This window comes from Bactrocera tryoni, chromosome 3 (genome assembly GCF_016617805.1).
Source record: "Bactrocera tryoni isolate S06 chromosome 3, CSIRO_BtryS06_freeze2, whole genome shotgun sequence".
NCBI lineage: Eukaryota > Metazoa > Arthropoda > Insecta > Diptera > Tephritidae > Bactrocera > Bactrocera tryoni.
The window spans coordinates 81876896-81898618 of NC_052501.1; the positions used below are offsets into that span (position 1 = coordinate 81876896).

General features: G+C 39.0%; 2 protein-coding genes across 4 annotated transcripts in view; one reads left to right on the forward strand and one right to left on the reverse strand.

The window, feature by feature from the left end:
- LOC120772483 overlaps nt 1-21723 on the reverse strand; it is a 116910-nt gene that overhangs the window by 65079 nt on the left and 30108 nt on the right. The window contains exon 1 of one of the 3 annotated variants that reach the window (XM_040101130.1): nt 14358-14505. The exons of the other annotated variants lie outside the window; for them this stretch is intronic. The gene's annotated coding sequence lies outside the window, so the exon portion shown is untranslated. Of the gene's footprint in view, nt 1-14357; nt 14506-21723 lie in introns of those variants that run through there. 3 annotated transcript variants of the gene reach the window in all.
- Nucleotides 17772-20650, forward strand: LOC120772484 (extensin-like). Its single transcript, XM_040101131.1, has 3 exons — nt 17772-17952; nt 18008-18169; nt 18249-20650. The coding sequence occupies exons 1-3, from the start codon at nt 17772-17774 to the stop codon at nt 20504-20506; spliced, it is 2601 nt and encodes an 866-aa protein (XP_039957065.1). The 3' UTR covers nt 20507-20650.

Sequence of the window (21723 nt, forward strand, 5' to 3'; positions counted from 1 at the left end):
GTAAAGAAGCAAAGAACAATTTCTAATATAAAATCAAGCTTTCACTCAAGCTTTCATACATATTAAAGAACTTTGAGCTTTCAGCATTGTTCTTGGCAATAAAAAAATTAGAAAACGGAGAAAAGAGCTTTTGAGTTTGAGTTTCAATCAAATGGTGGAATAAGTGAGAGTTTAGTAATATTTATTTAAGAGTATTCTAATAAAAAAGGAAGTGAAAGTGTGAAATTTAACACGTGCTCTTTAATAAAAAATCAATTAAATAGAAATATTTACATATTTTTTTTTTGCAAAATTCACTTTGCATATCTATACAAAAATATTTCACTCAAATTCTGCATTATTTTATTATTCAATATAATGCAAGATATTATTCACGACAGCTTTGACTCATTATCACTTTCACACTTTTCCAAAAAAAAAACTAAAACTCCATTGATCCTTTATTAAAAGCCAAGAGTGCCAAACATTTGCAGTTTATAAACAAAATGCAAACAGAAAAGAACAATTGTTTTGCTAAAAGCTAGTGAAAGTATAAAATTCTTTTTAAAAATATGCAAAATGCAAAAATAGAAAATGTTAAGTAGATTGTTACTTTTTGGTATGTTAATTAATTAGCGCATACTTAATAGCAAGTATATGAGTATAATTGGTTAAGTATGTGTGGGCCACAAGCGTGTAACGTTTTCACGCATGACATTCTATGAAAGCTCTCTACAATATTATATTGTTACTAAATTATTAACTACACCATTAGACTATTAAAATGAGATTTGTTTTCTGCGTGTAAATAGCTTTACCAACACATATAAACAAACAACGTAGTACATGTATTTAGCTAGAGACACATCTTTCCGCTTTGTTTAACTTTTAGAATTGAGAAAGCGTTAATGTAGCGCTTTGTTTTCGATTTCCAAATGGCCGGTGTCTGCATTAATTTATTGTGATTTGCATTTCATTCTATGGAATAACTGATTAAACAGAGAAAGCGCACATTTCTGGTAAGAAACTAACATTTTTAATGTACTCGTACAAACTTGGGAAAATAAAAATGTCATAAGTAATATATTACTGAATATGTATATAACACCGATCGATTTACTAGTGCATTCTGCTTAATTCTAACTGCTTAGGAATGAAACTCTGTGGCGAAGTCAATTGGCCACCTCAGTCGTGCGTTTTGACACGATATCGAACGTGATATTGCAGCAGTATCGGCCGATAGATTTATGCTTGAGAACCGTTGAAAAACGGGTTGAGCGCCTTGACTTCTGCAAACGAGCTTGTGGTGGCCACGCAAAAGAAGTTGAGTTCTATACATAATGGCATCGAATTTACTTTCACAAGAATAAAAAATGTCATTCATATTCCAAACTAAATCTGGAAACATTTATTGATTTAATGTATAGTTCAGAAATCGAGAGAATCATCATAATATCTACATCAGGTTTCTATACACACTTATTTATATAGTATTCGAATTCTTATACAAATTTATTTATACCAAAATTATGGAAACCATTGCGGTCATAGAAAAGCAAAGCAAAATCTCCAAGAAAAAAAAAATCAAACAATTTCTCTGCTGGGCCCACTGTAGCATGAAGATTATAGCCCACTAACGGCCAAACACCCCCACAGGCTAGGGCGTTAGAAGCGCAATACCGAAAGTCCAAAAAGCGACCGAGCAGAACGCGCATTCACCTGATGTGCAAAACAAAGCAGCCAACAAAAAGCTGAGTGGGCAGAAAAATAAAAGCAAAAGAAAGCGCTAAAATCTAAAATCTAAATGTGGGCACTCAAACATTCAGAGGTGTAATTTTTATGAGCTGACCGCAAAGATTTCAAAGACAACAGACACACTTCGCGAGCGTCAGCAAAAAAAAACACAGACATTTGCTAAGCGGCGAAGCAGTGAAATGAGGAGTTAAAATTCACGCTTACAACAAATGTAGCGCGAGTGAAGGCGATTAGACATAAATCTATTTCTACAGCAGCATGTGTGTATGTGTGTGTTTGTGACGTTAGCAACTAAACTATGGTAAATGCAAAGCAGCAATATTCAATTGCACACCAGCAGCGCAGCAGCAATCACACTGACTGCCTCAAAAGTAAGTGCTGACGGTTCGTTGATCGGCTGAGTGAGTGCGCATGCGCATGCGCAACGGCAAACAGCAACTTATATTAAATAGTCATTTACTAATGGCAATAAGAAAAACAAAAAAGAGTAGAAATAAAACAGAGAAAATTGGTAGGCAAGCCGAGCTTGTAATCGTAAATCTAGAAGAAGAAAGCAAACGCAGTTAATGTTACGGTCTAATTTGAAAATTGTTAATAAATACGCGGGGCTATATGCTGAAATGAGGTGAGTTTGAGTTGAGACGTGCCGCAAGCGGCTAAGTGTTACATAGAAATTAGCTTAGCCGTTGAGATGACGGTGCAGTTGTGATGGCCGCAGGTCATCTGCGCGACGAGCGACTGCAGAGGCCGGCACGCTGTCACACTCAACGCGCTGGGGTCGACGGGTCGTATGTGCAGCCAATGGAGGCGACTCGAGGAGAAAAAGTAAAAAAAAAAACACACACAAATTGGGTGTATGGACAATATGTTAGAGAAAGGAAAGTTGAGGAAAATTTTTATTTCGAGAAAATTTTCAAAATGGATAACATTAGTCCACAAATCTAAAGAAAAATTTGTGACTGTTGTGTTAAGGGGGTCTGGGGAGTATTTGAGTGTCCTAATTACAAATTAGAGTTCAAAAAATGTCTAGCTATTTTTGTCATTTTAGTAAATGGTGTTGATTTGACCCCTACACTTCTTGACTACAACACAAAAACACTACGTGTAAGGAAATTTTTATCATCATTGTCGGTTTTAGCAAATCAAAATTAGCCAGAAACAGCTGCTAACATCACAGTCTTAAAATGACTGTAAACTAGTGTAATTTGCTTGCTGGGGAGTAAAAAGATCATAGGACCAATAAGAGATCTTCAAATCTACGAAAATTTGCAAAACACAATTTCTTTACAGAAAATGTATTTTCCCGAAAATTCTTTACTCCACAATTTTATTTACTATTTATTGCCTTCTCCCTCTATAATTTCCGTTAAGTTCTCCACGTACATACATACATATTCTATTTGTTCGACCGAAATCCGAAAACAAAATCGTAATGTGTGTGTGTGTGTAAACGAACGGTAAGCTCAATTGCTAATGGTAATTTAGTCGCTTTGCTGCGCCAGACTGCTTTCGAATTCAATTGTGGTTGCACTAATTTGTTGCAACAACAACAACAACGCAATCCAATTGACACGTTCACAGCTAAATGAAGCGTTTAATGTGTCAGTATTTATTGTTGTAGTTGCTGTTACTGCTTTCGGTTTCAGTGTTCACAAAAATAAAACACAATGAGCTACGAATTTATAATTTTGTGACACTTAAGCCGCGGTTGTTGTTGGTTTTGGTTAAAAAGGCAGACTTGGTGGCGACGTTTAGTGGTTTGAGTTTTTAATATTGAAAAAATACACACGACACGTTTCTGTGACGTCAGTCTAGTCATATTCCTTACCGTGAGTCCTATAACTCAGCTGAGAATTACATGCGCGTTAGCAATAACAAGCGAACTACCGAAATGTCGTAGAAACTTGTTGACTATTTCTATCTGGAGGAGAGTAATAAAAATCCTTTAATGGGGTCAACCTTATAGTCAACATAATTTACCTACTGAGCGTACTAGTCGCAACATCATCACCCATCTTAAGACCCAGCATTCATTATTGGATAATATTCGACCGAATAGACCACGGCCAGCACGCATGGAAAGACTTGGCGCATTTTACGTCGAGATCTTAAATTGAGAGCGTATAAAATGCAGCTAGTGCAAGAACTGAAGTCGCTCGACCATCCCAAGCGACATGGTCTCACTCTATGTGCTGTTGAGAAGTTCCAAGGAGATCCGACGTTTTCCAGCCAAGTTTTGTTCAGCGATGAGGCCCATTTCTGGCTCAATTGGTATGTAAACAAGCAAAATTGCTGCATTTTGGACGAAGAGTAACCTGAATATATTCAAGAGCTGCCATTTCATCCAGAATAAACAACAATTATGCCGGTGAGAAAGTAACCATTAATGACGAACGTTATCTCGCCCTGATAACCGACTATTTGACTCCTGAAATTGAAGCTTATGATCTCGATGACATTTGGCTTCTACTAGACGGCACCACTTCCCACACATCACATCAACCAATGGATTTATTGAGAGAACACTTCGGTAAACAGACAATTTCTCGTTTTGGAAATGGTCGAACGAGTCATCAAAAATTACACTCAACGGATGGACCATCGGAGACGTAGCCATAGGCGACGGTGGAAAGAGATAATCTTCAAAAAATAAACGCCAAAGAATGTGCTTTCTAATGATAATAAACATTCCTTATTAAATTAAAAATTTCTGTTCTTTGTTCTGTTCTTTTCTTTAAACAAGTAGGAAAACTCGAAATGGACCTATCTTTAATTCTACAAGTAATGATATCCAACTTAAGTTCGAAAACCTTTGTTTCAGGTGCTCCAAAAATGCAAGAGGCTAAGAAAAATTCGAATGGATTACTCTGCCTAAATCTTTGAATATTTTAACTTCCATTGTTGTTGCTATTAACGGTAAAATTCATCTTCTGTCATACCAATTTTTCCTAAACGCTTGCAATAATAACAATCGTATTTTACTCCACACAAACAAAAGGTAGCATCTACCGTTATATGGAAGTGAGCTTATGCTACTCGCTAAGTGCCGTAAGCCAAATAGTCCCATTCAATCATCTGACACACACACCAAAACTCACTCACTCAGCGACTCATTCACTCAGTGCGCTCCACATAACTCAACACGCTGCCAAACAACTCAACGATAACTGCCCACCAGTCCATTTTCTCAAACTTAATTGGCCATAATGTGTGCTTGAGCGTTTGTGCTGACACCGTTGCACCGGTAAACACGCGCCGCAGCGACAGGAATGCGCATTTTAGTTTTCAAATTTATGAGTGCGCGTATTATTTAAAGTAATTCGAAACTACCTTGGCCATGACTTTTTATTGTGCATAAAGCATATAATTTGGGTGTTGCTGTTGACGCCCTGCACTCTTCGCGCTGCAGTCAGCGTACGCCAGCCGCACGCTGCTTTCTTTAACCGCTTGAATATGGTGATTTTTCAACTAGCCGGTGTTTATAGTTGTTGCTTTTTACTATTTCCATGCACTTACTTATTTTACTGAATGAAGTTGAGCAGATAATTTATGGTATGATTTTATGTGGCACTAAAGTTTTATTGCCCAGAAATTGTGTTAAGCCAAAGGAAGCTGAGCGTTGCTATTTTTTGCAGAAAAAAACATATACATATACTTACTATACATATTTTTTCACAATCAAGTACATATGGCTTAGTACAATTTATAGTGCAATTATTTTTACGAGTTTTCTTTGTCGGAACCACACGAAATCAGGTTTATAAACCAACACCGCTGTTTATAGAATTATTATTTTTGAGTTTATACTAAAAATTTTAGAAATTAATGCATAAATAATAAGCAAAAAAATCTGGTTTTGTTCCAGAGTATAGTTGTTGTTGTTGTAGCGGCAGAAAACATTCCTGTAGTAATTTCGAGTCATGGTACCGAGTTGGCAATCCTTGGCCGCCTAAAAATTCGGGTCTGTTTCGGTTACTTAGACTCAACTGTCATGGAAAAGGAGAGTATACCCTTAGGTTAGCTTGATGGCTGATTTAAAAACCGCACTTGGACTATATATCCATATATCCAGTCAATGATGATGCCATAAAAATTGAACTCTTGTAATTCAAAGTCAGCAAAGCGCTTTGTGGCCAATAAAAATCGATCAATTCGGTAGCACATCTGAAAGTGTGAGCTGTTCAGCTCGCAAACGCGGGATAATCAAAAAGGAAGTGCTGAGATGATTCCACCTTGTTTTCTTCCATGCAGCTTCTGCAGCTGGCGTACGATAAGATTCTCAACCTTACAGCATGAGCCGATAGGACAAAGAGCTCACTCGATCAAAAGCATCTTGTATCCGATGATAGCCCAGCGCTGGGCAAGTTCCAGTGAAGAACAGCTATCCAGTAATAGAACACATGAGGAGAGGAGAGCACCGTTTCGTTACCATTCTGCTGAAAGCGGGCTAGGGTACACTTGCTTGCCAGGTTATCAGCTTTATGGTTGCCTGCGATTCCCCCATGGTCTGGTAACCATACTGGTCTTATCACAAAGTGACTTGCTGGCATTGATAACGAGGTTAGACATTCTTTAACCAGCCTTGAACGCACGGTTAGTGAGCTCAAGACTAGTATCGCAGCCCTACTTTAAGTGTGGATAGTCTTTTCTCCGAAGAATGCTGCACCCGGTGCAAGATATACATATATGTCTGTATCTATCTGCCTTAATGGCAGCCTCTTCGGCTTGGAAAACACTGCAATATTCAAAATGTTTGAAACTAAAGTTGATAGACAAGTTCTTGACAATATACTCCCTCACCTCTTCTACTTTTTCTCAAAATTATTGAAAATATTTACAAAAAAAATAATGGAGTTTATTTGCTATGAAACCATTTCCAATATATAACTTTATTTTAGTAATGTGAACCATGATTCTTTAAAAAGCATTATTAATTCAAACTAAGTCCATAAAGCTCATTAATTATCATAGTTTATTACAAAAAATTTAATTTCTAGAAATAGTTTGAGTTTCACGAAAGCTTCGTCTCTGAGACTCAACCTGAGATCTTTCAGATTGCTTGATAAACCAAAACCGTTCTGCCTTTTGCTTAAAAACAACGTAAAGATATACGATTTCAAAGTATTAGTGAAAAGAAAGAGGGTTTATGGAACTCGTGAGGTTATTTTTAAATTATAAAAACTTTCCCATATGGATAATCTCAGGCAAACACGATCAGAAGTGAACAAGAGGAAGCATATTGAAATATAAATTTAATTGGTAGTATTACGTTTTTAAATGGAAGATGGAGCCCTGTGTAGAAGTTTACGCAAGTGAGTAAAGTTCTCAGAGCACCATTCACTTCTGACTCTTCTACATCAAGTATCTCACGACTTCCGGTCATAGATCAAGTATCTTCTGGGTAGCCAAAAAACATCCGTTTGAAGGCGAAGAAGATTACGTTTTTACAGAGACGATTTTCTGGTGTTTTATAGATCTACTAACCGATAGTATTACCCAAAATCAATTAAAAATGTTTTTATTTGAAGTATAAGATAATTTCAAGTACACTAATATGATCCAGAAAATTCGTAAGTAATTAAAGACAGAAAAGAGGATAATCCAGCAAAACTCTCTCTACCAAAACGGAATTCTTTATATAGAACTAAACTCATGCTGAAGCAAAACTTAGACTAAATAGCCAGCATTCATATTTTGTGAAAATTTTCTTTTCTTACGCATTTTCTTTACCTTTCTGGCATACTTACTAAATGTGTAATTTGCTTTTGAGCCAAAAATTTAATTGACTACAGCTGAATTTTTAATTGATGTTAATGACGCGCTGCCGAAAGCGTGTCACCAAGAGCAATTAAAGCGCCAACCCAACAGCAACAAGAAATAAGAGCAACAGAAGATATACTTTAAGTAAATATATGCAAAATATGTAAACAAAAACAATTCTTGAAACCTTCACACTTAAATTTAATTGCTCGCTATGGAAAGTTGGCTTTGGGAGCAGGTTAGAGTTTACGCTGCGACTACGCGTTAGTTACGTAGCGGTGACAACTAATGGCACAACAACCATAGCAAAGATGGTTAATAATAATATCAACCAGCTGCATCTTTAAGTCACCAAGTTATTTGAACAACAGCAACAACAACAACACTAAAGGAAGGAAGCTAACTAAATGGCACAGTTGCTGTCACAGCTGTTGAGTGTAGTATATGATTTGATGAATACAGTGATGGTGTGCTGGTTGGATGAATGATTGATAGTTGGCTGCAGCGCGATTGCCACGATTTTACCGTTTAAACCGACAATTTGAAATTAGCGAAAATTATTTTATTTACCACGAATTTCACCGAAATGTAGAAAGCAAAATTTGATTGCAAAATGTGTAAGCGAGGACACGAGGATGAAGCGCTCTAGTTGAACGATGGAAAAACTGCGTAAAAGCGCTGGAGTTTAGTTTTCAAAATTTAAAGTATTTGAATTAAAAATCTTAACTTTCTTTGTTGGCACAAATTCATGCTGTTTAAACTTGTAACAAACTAGAATCCCAATATAGATCCCTTCTTGACAAAAAGCTCTTTTACTGGCAATGCAAGAGTGGATTACCGCAAAGACGAGGAATAATTACCACTTAACGACACTCAATTCTAGATAACCAATGGATTTTAGCTTATGTGTGGCCAAGAACAACTCAGTAGTAGTCCTCAAAATTATTTGGGGGAATATTTTCTGTCGCTACTGAGACAACAATAGATACAGCAATAAGCGAAAATGAGATGTGAAGACAAACCAAAGAGACCTGGTTTTGGGTGTGAAAGGTATTTTTTCCTAAAAAGTCAAAGTATAATTTATACTACATCATACATTGTATGACCAGACTGATATCAGATGATCGAAATAAACCTGCAAGGACATTTTTGTCTTACCAACTGTGGGATGGAGTCATGTGTAGAATTAGTCAAAGAACATCCGTTTGAAGGCGAGCTAAAGTGAGAAGGCGAAACACCGCTCCACAGGGTTGTGCGCTGGGTTTGGGACCCGTCTAAGGAAAAGTAGAAACCAGCTTCAGATGAGAGACCCCCCTTTTGACGAAGTCGTAGAAAATTTCGTCTATCTTGGAACCAGCATAAACACCAACAACAATGTCAGCCTCGAAATCCAACGCATAATAAATCTTGCCAACAGGTGCTACTGCGGACTTAGTAGGCAATTGAGAAGTAAAGTCTGCTCTCGACGCACAAAAACCAAACGCTAAAGTCACTCATTATTCCCGTCCCGCTATATTGTGCGGAGGCATGGACGCTGATAACATCTGACAAGCCGACGTTACGAGTTTTCGAGAGAATGGTTCTGCGGAAGATTTATGGTCCTTTGCGTATTGGCCACGGCGAATACGGCAATCGATGAAACGATGAGCTGTACGAGATATACGACAACATTTACATACAAGTAGTTTAGAGAATTAAGAGACAGCGGCTACGCTGGCTATGTCATGTCGGTCGAATGGATGAAAACACCCCAGCTCTGAAAGTATTCGACGCAGTACCCGTCGGGAGAAGCAGAGGAAGAGGAGGGCCTCCACTACGTTGGAAAGACCAGATGGAGAAGGACCTCGCTTCGCTTGGAATCTCCAATTGGCTGCACATTGCCAAAAGAAGAAACGACTGACACGCTGTTGTTAACTCGGCTATAACCGCGTTAGCGCTGTCTACGCCAGTAAAGAAGAATAAGAAATGTTTGATCTGCACAAAGACAATTTAACCCACAGACGGCAGGAAACCACTCGTACTCGTGAATAGATTCTGTAGAACCTGCTGTGACTTTATCAGTTTTTAAGTCAGTCATACATGTAATACGTTTTTTTGTAAACACTGCTCTTAAACAGAACTCACATTAGGTTTTTATCTATATCACACATCCGTGCCAATTCTTAGACAGCTTGGTGTGAGAAAAATCAAGACATCCTTTGAGTATAACCCATAAACTCCAGCAGCTTCAACGAGAAACTTGCAAGCGGCTTATAAATAGGACGCTGACATGCAAATGTCTGCAGAAAATGCTAGTTAAATAAGTAGAAGAGCAGTGAGCGCCGAAAATGGAGCATCAATTAATAAGCGCAAAGCAATTGGCTGGCGTGTGAGTAGGGGTATAGCAGTGCAACTGCTCCAATTTCGGCCGCAACTGTCAGGTAAAGCACGCAGCAAGCTGCTGCAGACCACTTAAGTACTTAGAACGCTGCTGTACTTACAAGTAAGCCGCTGCTGTTGATTGCTAGCCACCACCAGCAACATAAATATTTTATTGCTATTCTTATTTGCTTCGAAGCAGCAATTTTTCTGCGCTTTGTTGGAAAATTTTCGGCTGACAGGAAAATTCAGGACACTGGTAGGCAATAAAATCGCTTGTAAGCCGCGAGCTTCAGCGTAAGAAGTCTGTCAGCAACGATTTTTTGTTGCCAATTATCTGTGCTGTCGGTAGTACCGCTGGTCAAAACCAAGTGCAATGAGCGAATTTGGCCGAAAAAGTTGGTGGCTTGGCATAGTTTACGCCATAAAATGGGGCAAGCATGCGCGTTTACACTGTAATTTGTTGTTGGCAGTGGTGGTTGTCACTGTCACTGTCGCCGTTGCTGTTGCTGCTGCTACACTGACAAATGTTGTTCTCGTTATTCTTGTTGTTGTTGGATTTGTTCTAACAATTGGCTGCTGCCGTTCGATGGGCGTTGCGCGCTCGCGGCGTTAGCAACTTGCTGCTACTGCCAATGCTGCAACATCGATTGCTGCTGTTGCTGGTTGTTGCCGCTGCTGTTTTAGTTGTTATTGTTGTTGTTTTTGCCGCGGGTCTATTCAGAATTTATTGTTGCTGTTAATGGCGCTGGTATGCTTTTCAGCATATTCTCAGTTTTTCTATGGTGTATGTTGTTTTTGTTATTGTTTTTTTGATGCTGCTTCTTGTGCAATGTTCTAACGCTGCTTTGACGGCCAGTTGTTTGTGTATGTGTGTATGATATTTATGTGTATGAATTTATGTATGCGGTAAGTGGAAATAAATTGCTTTACTCCACGGCTACTTTCAGAATTTTTTCGCTTCTTCTTTCTTCTGCTGCGTCACAGCAAATCTTACAGCCAATCTGTTCGTCTTCTTGCTGTTGCTTTTTGTTGTTGCAAATGAAACTAATGCAATGCACCGTCGCGCAGTTAGTTAGTCAGCCGCGCGTTATGCAGCTATGCATGTGTGAATGTGTGTGTGTAGCAGCTTTTTTCGTAATAAAAAAGTTGTACTCGTTTTACCGTTAGAATGCAGTGAATGCAACGACTAGGCCGGTTCCAAGCCAATCTACAGCCAAGTTGAACAAGAAGTGTGCAGCTCTTCGGCTTCTGCCTTCACTTCTGGGTATAGCACATACCATACATACATATGTACATGCGAGAGTGTATGTGCCTCCATATGCGTATATGTGTTTGTGTGTGTCATGTGGCTTGCGGTGAATGTTTAGCTGCTGAGTGATTTTCCGATTTTATTCAATAAATATATTAGCCCATATGAAACCATATATGCAAGGTTGCATTTACACACACATATGTATACACACATATATACATATGTTTGCTCGGAAATGACAGCAGCATGCAGTGCATCGCGTAATCGATGACGAGATTTTTGATTACTGTTCTTGTTTTCCTGACTTTTCCGTCTTTTGCCACTAAGCAATTCTAATCGATTGCATGCATCGGCGCAAATACACATACACACTCACATATATGCCACATATACACATATACAAATGTTTGTGTCTCGCTGGTAAGTGCATTCTCGAAATACACGTTTCACATTTCGCCGCACTCAGGTTAGATAATTTCCGCAGGCTACAAGACTAACAAACATTCTCTCATTATTTTATTTAATTTTTTTGTATTGTTTGCGCTGTCAATCGCATTTAATTGGTGAAAATGTGCAATGGGTGTGTAATCGCATGTGTTATAATACCTTATATTTTGATGGCTATATAAATATATATGTGTGTGAGTGCGCCTGTAATGGAGGTCAGCTCATCATGCGGCAGTCTGGGTATGCCAATTTACGCATCAAAGCGCTGCTAACCAGTTTTTACCTTTTAATGTTAACTGAAAACTAACGGGAACGGCAAAAATCAATAACCGAAAGTAGGCTTTACCTTTCACGAAAGACTGTGAAGCACATTTACATAATATTGTTTATAAATGTATAATAATTAAGTATTTGATGGGAAGTCTTCATTGACAGCAAAATTAATCGAATAATATCTACAACGTTAGAGCGCTGAAAGAAGAGGCATAAGTCGAATAAAATCGGGAGGAATGACCAACCCACATTATACGTACATATGTGTACAATATTATATATTCGTTCAATAGTCAACAAATATCTTTCTCATTCAGCCGTCTTCCGCATTCAACCCTCTTTCACTAAACACTCATAACATTTCACTAAATGTACTGGGTATAATCTAAAGTACAAAACCTTAATATATCTGTTCTAAGAATGAGTATTTCTCATATAACGCAATTCGTTACTTAGCAAAATCTTATTTAATACGTCTAGCACTCTTTTTTATCTGTACTGCTTCTCTCTAAAGCACACACATTTGTATTTTACATGATCCGAACCGCAAAACCGCGCAATTTTCACCACCTAAACCGCACTTTTTGGTATTAAGTATGAAGGAAAATGGTCAAAACAATCGCTCTTAGTAAGATTGGAGAAGCTATAATGATCTTGCCTTAATATGACAGACAAGTCAAAGAACTCCAAAAATTTCTGAAGTGACTTTTATGATTTCAAATTAAAGCTAAAAGGTCATAAAAACACCGGGAAGCTATAGAAAGTCCGGGAAAAGTTGAACTCACACGAAGCAGGACTGTACGATGAGCTTACCATTATTGACATAAAGGAGGGAAACCACGAAAAAATAACTATACATAACGGCTAAGATCCATTTTGAAAAAGCAAATTCCACATTTAAAATATAAGGACGGTATTTTACCGATAAACCATCTAGTATATCATCTAACAATGAGGGCTGTGCTTCTCTTTTTAAAAGAAATGCAAAACTTGTTACCACCAGAATAATGCGATGGTTGATCAATGAAGGAACACAGTTGGACTCAATGGTAAAAAAATGTATAATGATTGTAGTGAAATGGCGCAGAAGCACGCGACTCGCCAAGCGGTACTAACAACATGTATACTTCTTCTTCTTAATTGGCGTAGACACCGCTTACGCGATTATAGCCGAAGGAACAACATTTATACAGAGAAATCAAAAATGACTAATGAATGAGCAGGAATCTATTACTCAAAGCTAGTCTCAGACAATCTTTAAAGCGTCCTTAATACTGCAGTATCTTCTAGAGCTAGATCTCAGGCAACCCTTCAAGCTTCCTCAATACTAAATTATTTTCTAATTGGAAGTAGTTGCGGCCAGGAAGGCGACTGAGATAGCTAATAACGTAGGAAACACATAAAGATGATCAATATAAACATTGATAATCAGGCGACAACTAAGGCAATAAGCTCACATCACATTAAGTCAGAGAATGTCATAAGAAGCAGGCAGGCTGTAGATGTAGTGGCTGGCGGAAAGCGGCTGCATATATTCCAAGCCACAAGGGACTCCGGGAAACGAAATAGCTGATGAGATTGCCAAAAGTGTCATCCATCTGGCTACCGAACCAGAAGAGAAAATAAGGAAATTACTAAAAACAATATACAATGAATTTCCGAAAGGGCTGAAAGACAGATCAAGGCGAGATGGAATGCCTTAAGAACACACAGGATCGCCAAGGTTATGTGCAAGAGCCCCAAGGTAGACACGCATGCCTTTTACTCACGCGGGCTTGAAAGAACTGCCGGACGGCTGTTGGCCTCTTTACAGATCACAATCTACTGGCATCACATGCAAGCAGTATGGGCATAAGTTACGACGATACATGCAGAAAGTGCAGGGAAGTAGGCATGGCAGAGACACTCGAACACCTCCTATGCTTCTGTACAGCATTATCTAAAACCCGGCTTACATATATATAGGAGCTTCGCAGTTCAAGGTACGGGATGAAATATCAAAATTAGTGGTCAAGTCGTTCTTACAGTTCGCAAAAAGCGTTGACGGCCTGTCTTACGAATACCTCTGTTCAAATTAAACTGTACCTCTATCTGATATTACTAAAGACCAGTAGGTCTATGTATGGCATAACAACCGAGCAGTATAAACTAATCTAACCTAGTGCAAAGGCATAATTCATTTCAGAAGCGAATCTTCAATGCTGCTCTGGATTTTTCCTACAAGAGTTTTAGTATATCGTTGGATTAGGATACTCACTTTCAACTGTACCTTATGTACAACTCATTAGGCTCAGTTTCATGAAAGTTTAAGATACAAACTTCCCATAATAGACACATATATTTATGTTTCCGTTTTTAATGACCGGAATTTTAATAATTTAGTCTTTTGTAGCAAAATATTTAAATTTTAAATGCCTAACAGTGTATTCAGTTTAAGGGGCTTAGTAAGACTTAAAAAGCGTACATTTTTGAATCAAAGATTTGTTACCATCTTTTGTAAAAAAGGTTTAATTGTGGAAACTATAAATACCTTCACAAGCAGGAACATGAAATTTCCAAAGTCTCGATGACTATAAATATCCGGTTGCCGATCGTTCACTAAGGGTGCGTCTCAAATATTCCGTAATGTTGAGCAATTGTAAGAGATTAATGATTTTTTTTCGAAGCAATTTTCTTTAAAAATATTTTCCAATCAGAACTTCACAATTTTTCGGATTTACATACAATTTTTTTTTGTTTTCACACCAACAAGTTAGTTTCAAGTAGAAAATATTTTTATATTTCAATCATTCTCATTACACTCTATTTAAAAAATCACAATCATATTTTGATTTCCTCATTTTTGATATTTTTCAAGTATTTATTTTTAAGTTTTTAATACTTTCGAAACGCAATAAAATAGTTAATGCTTTCACATCAGTAGTCTGGAGTATTTTTCATTTCTGTAAACCAATTACAGTTATTTTTCACAGTAAAGATTTTCATATTTTCATCAATTAATTTGTATTAATCATTTTGTTATCATTCTCATGGATGACCACATCATTGAAATACATCAATCTAACATTCAGATAGCCGTTGTTCTCAACACTATGTAACAAAGAATTTCTAAGTTTGCGGAAATCAGAAACTTTTCAACTCAACTCTTGCCTATTCAAACATAAACACATAAAACATCAAACGAAAATTATAGAATCGATTTAAGCGCAAAACACGTACTACTCAAAACGCCGCTAAAACACAACTGAAAAGCATGCAGCACCAACATATCAAACTTGGCTTAGATCAGTTAGCCAGAACACCAAGCGACGAGTTATAGCGGCGCTTGCCGCTCACTTGTCGTTTGTTTATGTTTTCACACCGTCGTATTGGTCAACGAGCGGCTCATTTCGGCCAAACTAGTGTAAGCGCGTTCTCACTCTCTAATTCGCGCGCTCTCGTTGACACCTGTAGTTTGGTGCACTCACAAGGGTATGTTGTCTCCGCTACACCTGCGCTCAGCTTGATCACTAGACTAAGCAGCGACTTAGTGGATACAAAAACCTGCCGGCTTTATTTCGTAAAACTGCGCCACTCGCAAGCGCTCAATCGCACTCTCGCATACTCACGCAAGCTCTAACACCTGTCGCATGTCATTTTACTTATTTAATTCATCTTTTTTTCTTTCGTAAACGAGCACAAGCACGGATTGGGGTAACTCAGCCAAAGTGAGTTGGTTGACGATTTCTTAGCGAGAGTGTGTATAATTGACGAGCGCAGTGAGCGTGCAAATGCACAGTGACGCTATTAAGTCAAGTCAAAAATGTCACATGATGTGCTTTTGATGCGCCACGGATCTGCTTAAATGCTGAGTGACAGACAAGAGTTGGTTTTATTTTATTGAGGTTGGTAGGGGTTTAAGCGAAATTTGGAAATTTGAAGAATTAAGGTGGATCTTTAATTGAATTAATTTGAAATATGGGATGAAATGTTGGCGAATTATAAATACATATTTAAATCATATATTATTCATATGTATATATACAAAATTTTTTTTATTTGGAAAAATCATATCATTCGCGAAAAATTGGTTATCGGAAAATTCTGGGCAAAGTGGATGCCGCGCGAGCTCACTTTTGACCAAAAAAACGAGATGAGTTGATGATTCGGAGCTGTGTTTTGTAGACGTTCAAGCATAGTAAACACAAGTTTTTGCGTCCGTCATATGGGTAACGTCGGTCAACGTGTTTCACCAAGTAAATGCAAAAGCCATGAATTGGGTTTCAAATTGCTTCTGCTTCCACCGTATTTTCCAGATTTGGCACCCAGCGGCTATTTCTTGTTTTCAGACATCAAAATAATGCTGGGTGGGAGGAAAATTTCGTCCATTGGAGAGATGATAGCCGAAACTAAGGTCTATTTTGACGCAAGGGCCAAATCTAAAACTATAAAAATGGAGGGGTGCTATAATGAGTTTATCGCCCTTGAAGGGAAATATGTTGAATAAAAAAACGAATTTTGGCAAAAAAGTGTTTTACCGGGGACATTTGACTTGTTCTTATGTTTTCAAATAAGAGCGGCCTACAAAATCCTTTGAAACTGATAGAGAGATTTTTAAATTTTAATTCTGGAATTCCTCTTTATTATTTTTCCATGAAAATAATATAATAAGATTACATTTTGAAGCGACAACAGTACCTCGACATTTCAATTTTACTTAACTTGTCGAAGGTCCAATAGTAGTCGAACACTTTACAAGATATAAGCATATCAAATATGTACATATTGGGTAGTCGAAAAAGTCTGTTCGTATTTCTAATCAAATTTTAACTTATTTTTTTTTTAATATCCATACTAATAAATAAATAAACAAATATTTTGGTCGACCACTTTTTGCCATTATTCCGCTAGAGCCATTATTCCATCAGTGTTACTTGAAATTTCCAGAATGGAAGCGAGCGAACCATTTTTGTGCTACACGAACTAATACAGCATCGTAAGCTTCACATATTTCATTGGTGGCTTGCGTGGCATTCTTCCCTTTTTTATAAAAAAGTTTCAAAATATAGCGAATTTCCTCATTATTTTCACTCATTTTTGAATAGCTGTAACTTTTTCTCAACTTCACCGAAAATAATTTTTTTTGGGTTAAATGAAGTTTAAACTTTCCAGCCACCTTTCCAACCCAATATGGTATGACACATTGTGATTGGTAGCGCTGAAGATATACATCTATCGAAAAAAAAAAAAAAATTTATTTCAAAATCTAAAACCGAATATTTGCAATGCCTTAATTACCCACGTCCAACAGTTATCAATTACATAGTACATAATTATCATTACACCAACTTGCCATTCACCTATATTTATTTGCAAGAGATTAAACAATTAACAAGCAATTAACAACAAAGTGTTGACAATGAAATGCCAGATAAAAGCGAACAAAACTGGCAAAAGCAAAGAGTGATAATGATTTGGCGATGAAAATATGAATGAAATACATTTTCATATGTGCTCCAACATATATCTGCTGATAACTTCAGGTGATTCACCGCTTTAGCAATTAAAAAATATTAAAACCATTGATAATTTTATCAGCAGAGTACGAGTATGCTACAATTTGCTACTATGATTGAAGCAAGCGGTGCGTTGTGTTTTTTCTGCTAGTTGATGTGTCTAGAGGCACGTAGTTGCAGCTGCAGATCGCCGTCAAAACATGCACAATACCGTTAAAAGCGCAGACTGCAGTTATTGACACACATATTTGGGCAAAGCTTCATTGCTTTGCATTTGGTGTGCAGATTGTTTAATTGCACAAGAAGCACATAGAATGATAGCTAAATTAGAGAAAGAGTAAACAATTTTGTGCACCACTTAATTGCATCATGAGTATATAAGGCATGCGACCTTCAATTTGGCATCAAAACACAACAAACGTTTGAGCAGTTGGTCAATTCAACCAAAAATGTGGCGTTTACTTTTATTCAGCATCCTAATTGCATCCACACATAGCGCGCCCGAAACGCCACTTTGTCCAGATGGTGGTGAGCCGGTGTGCGCGAAGAGTGGCTTTGAATTCATTTACTTCGAGAACGAATGTAAATTGAATGTTTTTAGCTATAAAGAGCTTTTTGCTGGCCGCCCAAGTGAGTATTACTTCCTAATGAATTTTGGGAGCTTTAATTAAAATCGTCGTCATAGGTCCCACTAGAGTGTCGCTGGTGGAATGCTTCTCTAATTGCGCTGGAATCGTATGCCCCGCTATATTCCAGCCAGTTTGCGCTCAGCAAGTGCCAACAGGTGCCGTGCAAACAGTGTCCAATGCCTGCCTAGTGAATCAGCTGATTTGTCAGACGCGACAACGTAAGTGGCACAACTTTTTCGTATACTCATTAGTATCAGTTTGCTAATATTAATGTTTATATTTCAAAATATCTTCCAGAATGGGTAATCATCGCCAATGGTGCATGTCCAGATACTTCAGCACCCAACCAGGGCTATTTTGTATCTTCCGGCACTGATACGGTGCCGCCAGTGGGTCCTTACTCGCCAGTTCCTGCACCTGCGCCGGCCCCTACCCAAAGTTACGAGCCTAAAGCCACATATGAACCAACAGCAGCGCCAGCAGCAACATATTATTCACCACAAACGCCAGCAGCACCTGCTGAACCCGCACCGACCACAAGCTACAACGCTCCGAACTCTCAAACGTGTGCTGCAGATTACTCAGCTTTGGCACCAGAATCAGTTCCTTCCGGTTCTTACGCTTCCCCAGCATCTGTTGAACCCGTCCCGCCCACAAGCTATGACGCTCCGGAGCCTCAAACTTGTGCTGCTGATTACTCAGCTTTGGCACCAGAACCAGTTCCTGCCGATTCTTACGCTGCACCAGCGCAAGACTCTTATGCAGCACCGAGCCAAACTTTACCGACTGTTCCGTCACCTTACTCACCACCAGCAGCGTCTGACTCTTATATTACAGCAGCTCAAAGTCCATCGCCTGGTTCCAATTCTTATTTAGCCACCGGTGTAGATCCTGCTCCATTCGCTTACCCACCTTCCGATTATGTTGCGGCGCCAGCGACTTTGCCAACCGCAAACACATGCCAAGCTTCTTACAGTCAAGAACCAGCACCAGGATATGCTTCAATACCTGCAGTAGATTCATACGCTGATCCATCTGCAGCCATATCTTCATCGAATTACGCAGCACCTGCGCCAACTTCAGTCCCAGCCACTTACGATTCTGCTCCATTATCTTATTCTACGGCCGGAGCAGTCCCGGCTCCGGCACCACCAGCATATCAGGACACCTATCAACAATCTCCTTCTGATTATGTATTAACTGCACAGAGTCAAACGGCTTATTCTGCAGTAGCACCAGCGCCAGTCTCTTACGAACCAGCGCCACTACCTTGCTCTGCATCCGTTCCCGCTTTGGCACCATCAGTATATCAGGAACCTCCTCAACAATCTCCATCCGTCTATGCATCCCCTGCACCGAATCCAATGGCTTATCCTGCACCAGCGCCAGTCACTTACGAACCAGCGCCACTACCTTGCTTTACATCCGAAATTGTTCCTGGTCAAGCGCCATCACCATATCCAGATTCGTCTCAACAATCTCAATCTGCCTATGCATCACCTGCACCCAGTTCAACTGCGAATCCTGCCCCAGCACCAGCCCCAGTTCCGGCCACTTACGAACCAGCTTTGCCACCATCACCTTATCAGGACGCTCAATCTCCAACCGTCTATGCATCACCTGCACCGAGTCCAACGGCTTATCTTGCACCAGCACCAGCCCCAGCCTCATACGATCCTACTCCATTACCTTGCTCTGAATCCGAAGCAGTTCCTGCTCTGGCCCCACCAGCATATCAGGATTCCTATCAACAATCGTCATCTGCTTATGCATCACCTGCACCGAGTCAAACTACTTATCCTGCACCAGCACCAGCACCTACTTCAACTTCTTATGGAAACCGCGATTATGCGGTAGAAACTCCATCCACTTGCTCATCATCGAGTCAGTACCCCGCCGTTTCAGCTAATCAAGAGCCAAATTCATATGCCGCACCTAGTCAACCCGCATATTCAGAAGCTAATCCAAACCCAGCCGCGGCGGTACCATCCTCCTACAGTGTTCCAGCTCCTGCTCCTTACTCAGCCTCTGATCAATATACGGCACCAGAATCAAACTCTTACGCGTCCACAAACCAAAATTCTATACCTGGTTCCAATTCTTACCCCTATCCTAGTCCAGCCCCAGCCACAGATCTGAGCGTATACTCTGCTCCTACGCCGTCAGTAAGTCCCTACACAGCGGAATATCCATTACCCGCTCCTGTGGCCTTACCAGCTCCTGCAACGGATCCTGCTAATTACTCGCCGACATCAGCTTACTCGCCGACACCATCGCCTGCATGTACGTGCTCATCAAATCCAGCGCAATCTGTTCCTTGGTGGCCTTCACAATCGAAAATTGCGTCGCTTAAATACGATATTCCTGCGATTATTGGAGGTCAACAAGATATTTCGGAGGCATATACACCAGACATCGCTGCTTTAATTTCGAAATGGATTGATAGTAATCCCCTGATATCAAAGAATGGCTTGCAGTCTCTTGCTCCCTTTTATTATCAGCCCACTTATACACTCATCGAATATAGAGGTTCGAAAGGTCCACGTTCATATTAAAAGATGACTTAAAGAGTGACCTGAAGTTTAGCCTAAATTAATTTCCAATGTGATTCTTGTATGAATGTGTGCATGTAGTTGTAAGACCATCCCCGACCCATTGAAATTGTTTATATATACTATAATAGTTATTCCTTAAATATATAGAATGATCAATAAAGTTAATTTTTAAAGCACAAATATACGTTCTTTTTTGTTCGTAATTTTTAATAGATATAATAATACCTTGTTCGATGCAAAAGTCCCAAACTATACCGAAAATAATGCCTCGGTCAAATATAATAGAAAGTCTACTTGATTTTAATATAAATCTCTGATCCTGAACTCATTTTATCTACTGAGCCTCAACTTAAGAACAAGTTTGAAAGGTATGAGGGTCATTTAGTTATAATTCAACTCTTGTTCCAAACTATCTGCGTCGGTAAAGGTTCTTGTCAAGCCGCTTGCGCAAGAACTGAAGCCGCTCGACCTTCCCAATGACATCGCTTCGTTCTATAGGCTTTTGAAAAGTTCCGTGAAGATCCGACGTTTTCGAGCCAAATTTTATTCAATGACAACAAGCGAAATTGCCGCGATTGGGACGAAGAGCAGCCTAAAGCGATTCAAGAGTTGCCATTTCATTTAGAGCAAACAACGGGTTTGGTGTGTTTTGTGGATCCATATTTCCTCAAAACTGTTGCCGGTGAGAACGTAACCGTCAATGACGACCGTTATCGCGGCATGATAACTGACTATTTGATTACTGAAATTGAAGCTTATGATCATGACGACATCTGGTTTCAGCAAGACTGCGCCACTTCCATCTTTCGCATCAATCAATAGATTTATTGAGAGAATACTTCGGTGAGCAGATAATTTCACGTTTTGGGCCGGTCGATTGGCCACCAAGATCGCGTGATATCACACCGTTACACTGTTTTCTGTAGAGATGTGTAGAGCCTAAAGTCCAAGTTTTGAGCCGGTTGATTGGACACTAAGATCGTGTGACCGTTATACCTTTTTCTCAGGGGATATGTAGAGTCTAAAGTCCATGTGGACAATCCGCTTCGATTCAGGCCTTGGGGCAAACGCTTGTCAACGGATGGACCATCTGAGACGTTGCAGCGACTAACATTGAATAGAGATAATCTTCATAAAATAAAAGCCAAAGAATGTTCTTTCGAATGATAATAAACATTCGCCATTAAATTTGAAGTTTCTGTGTTTTTTCTTTAAAA

What these genes read in the sequence shown, in the direction of transcription:
- LOC120772484 (XM_040101131.1), top strand. Translation starts at nt 17,772, where the DNA reads ATGTGGCGTTTACTTTTATTCAGCATCCTAATTGCATCCACACATAGC. An exon ending in GCTTTTTGCTGGCCGCCCAA is followed by an intron (nt 17,953 to 18,007) that starts GTGAGTATTACT and finishes TCGTCGTCATAG; the next exon opens with GTCCCACTAGAGTGTCGCTG. An exon ending in GATTTGTCAGACGCGACAAC is followed by an intron (nt 18,170 to 18,248) that starts GTAAGTGGCACA and finishes AATATCTTCCAG; the next exon opens with AATGGGTAATCATCGCCAAT.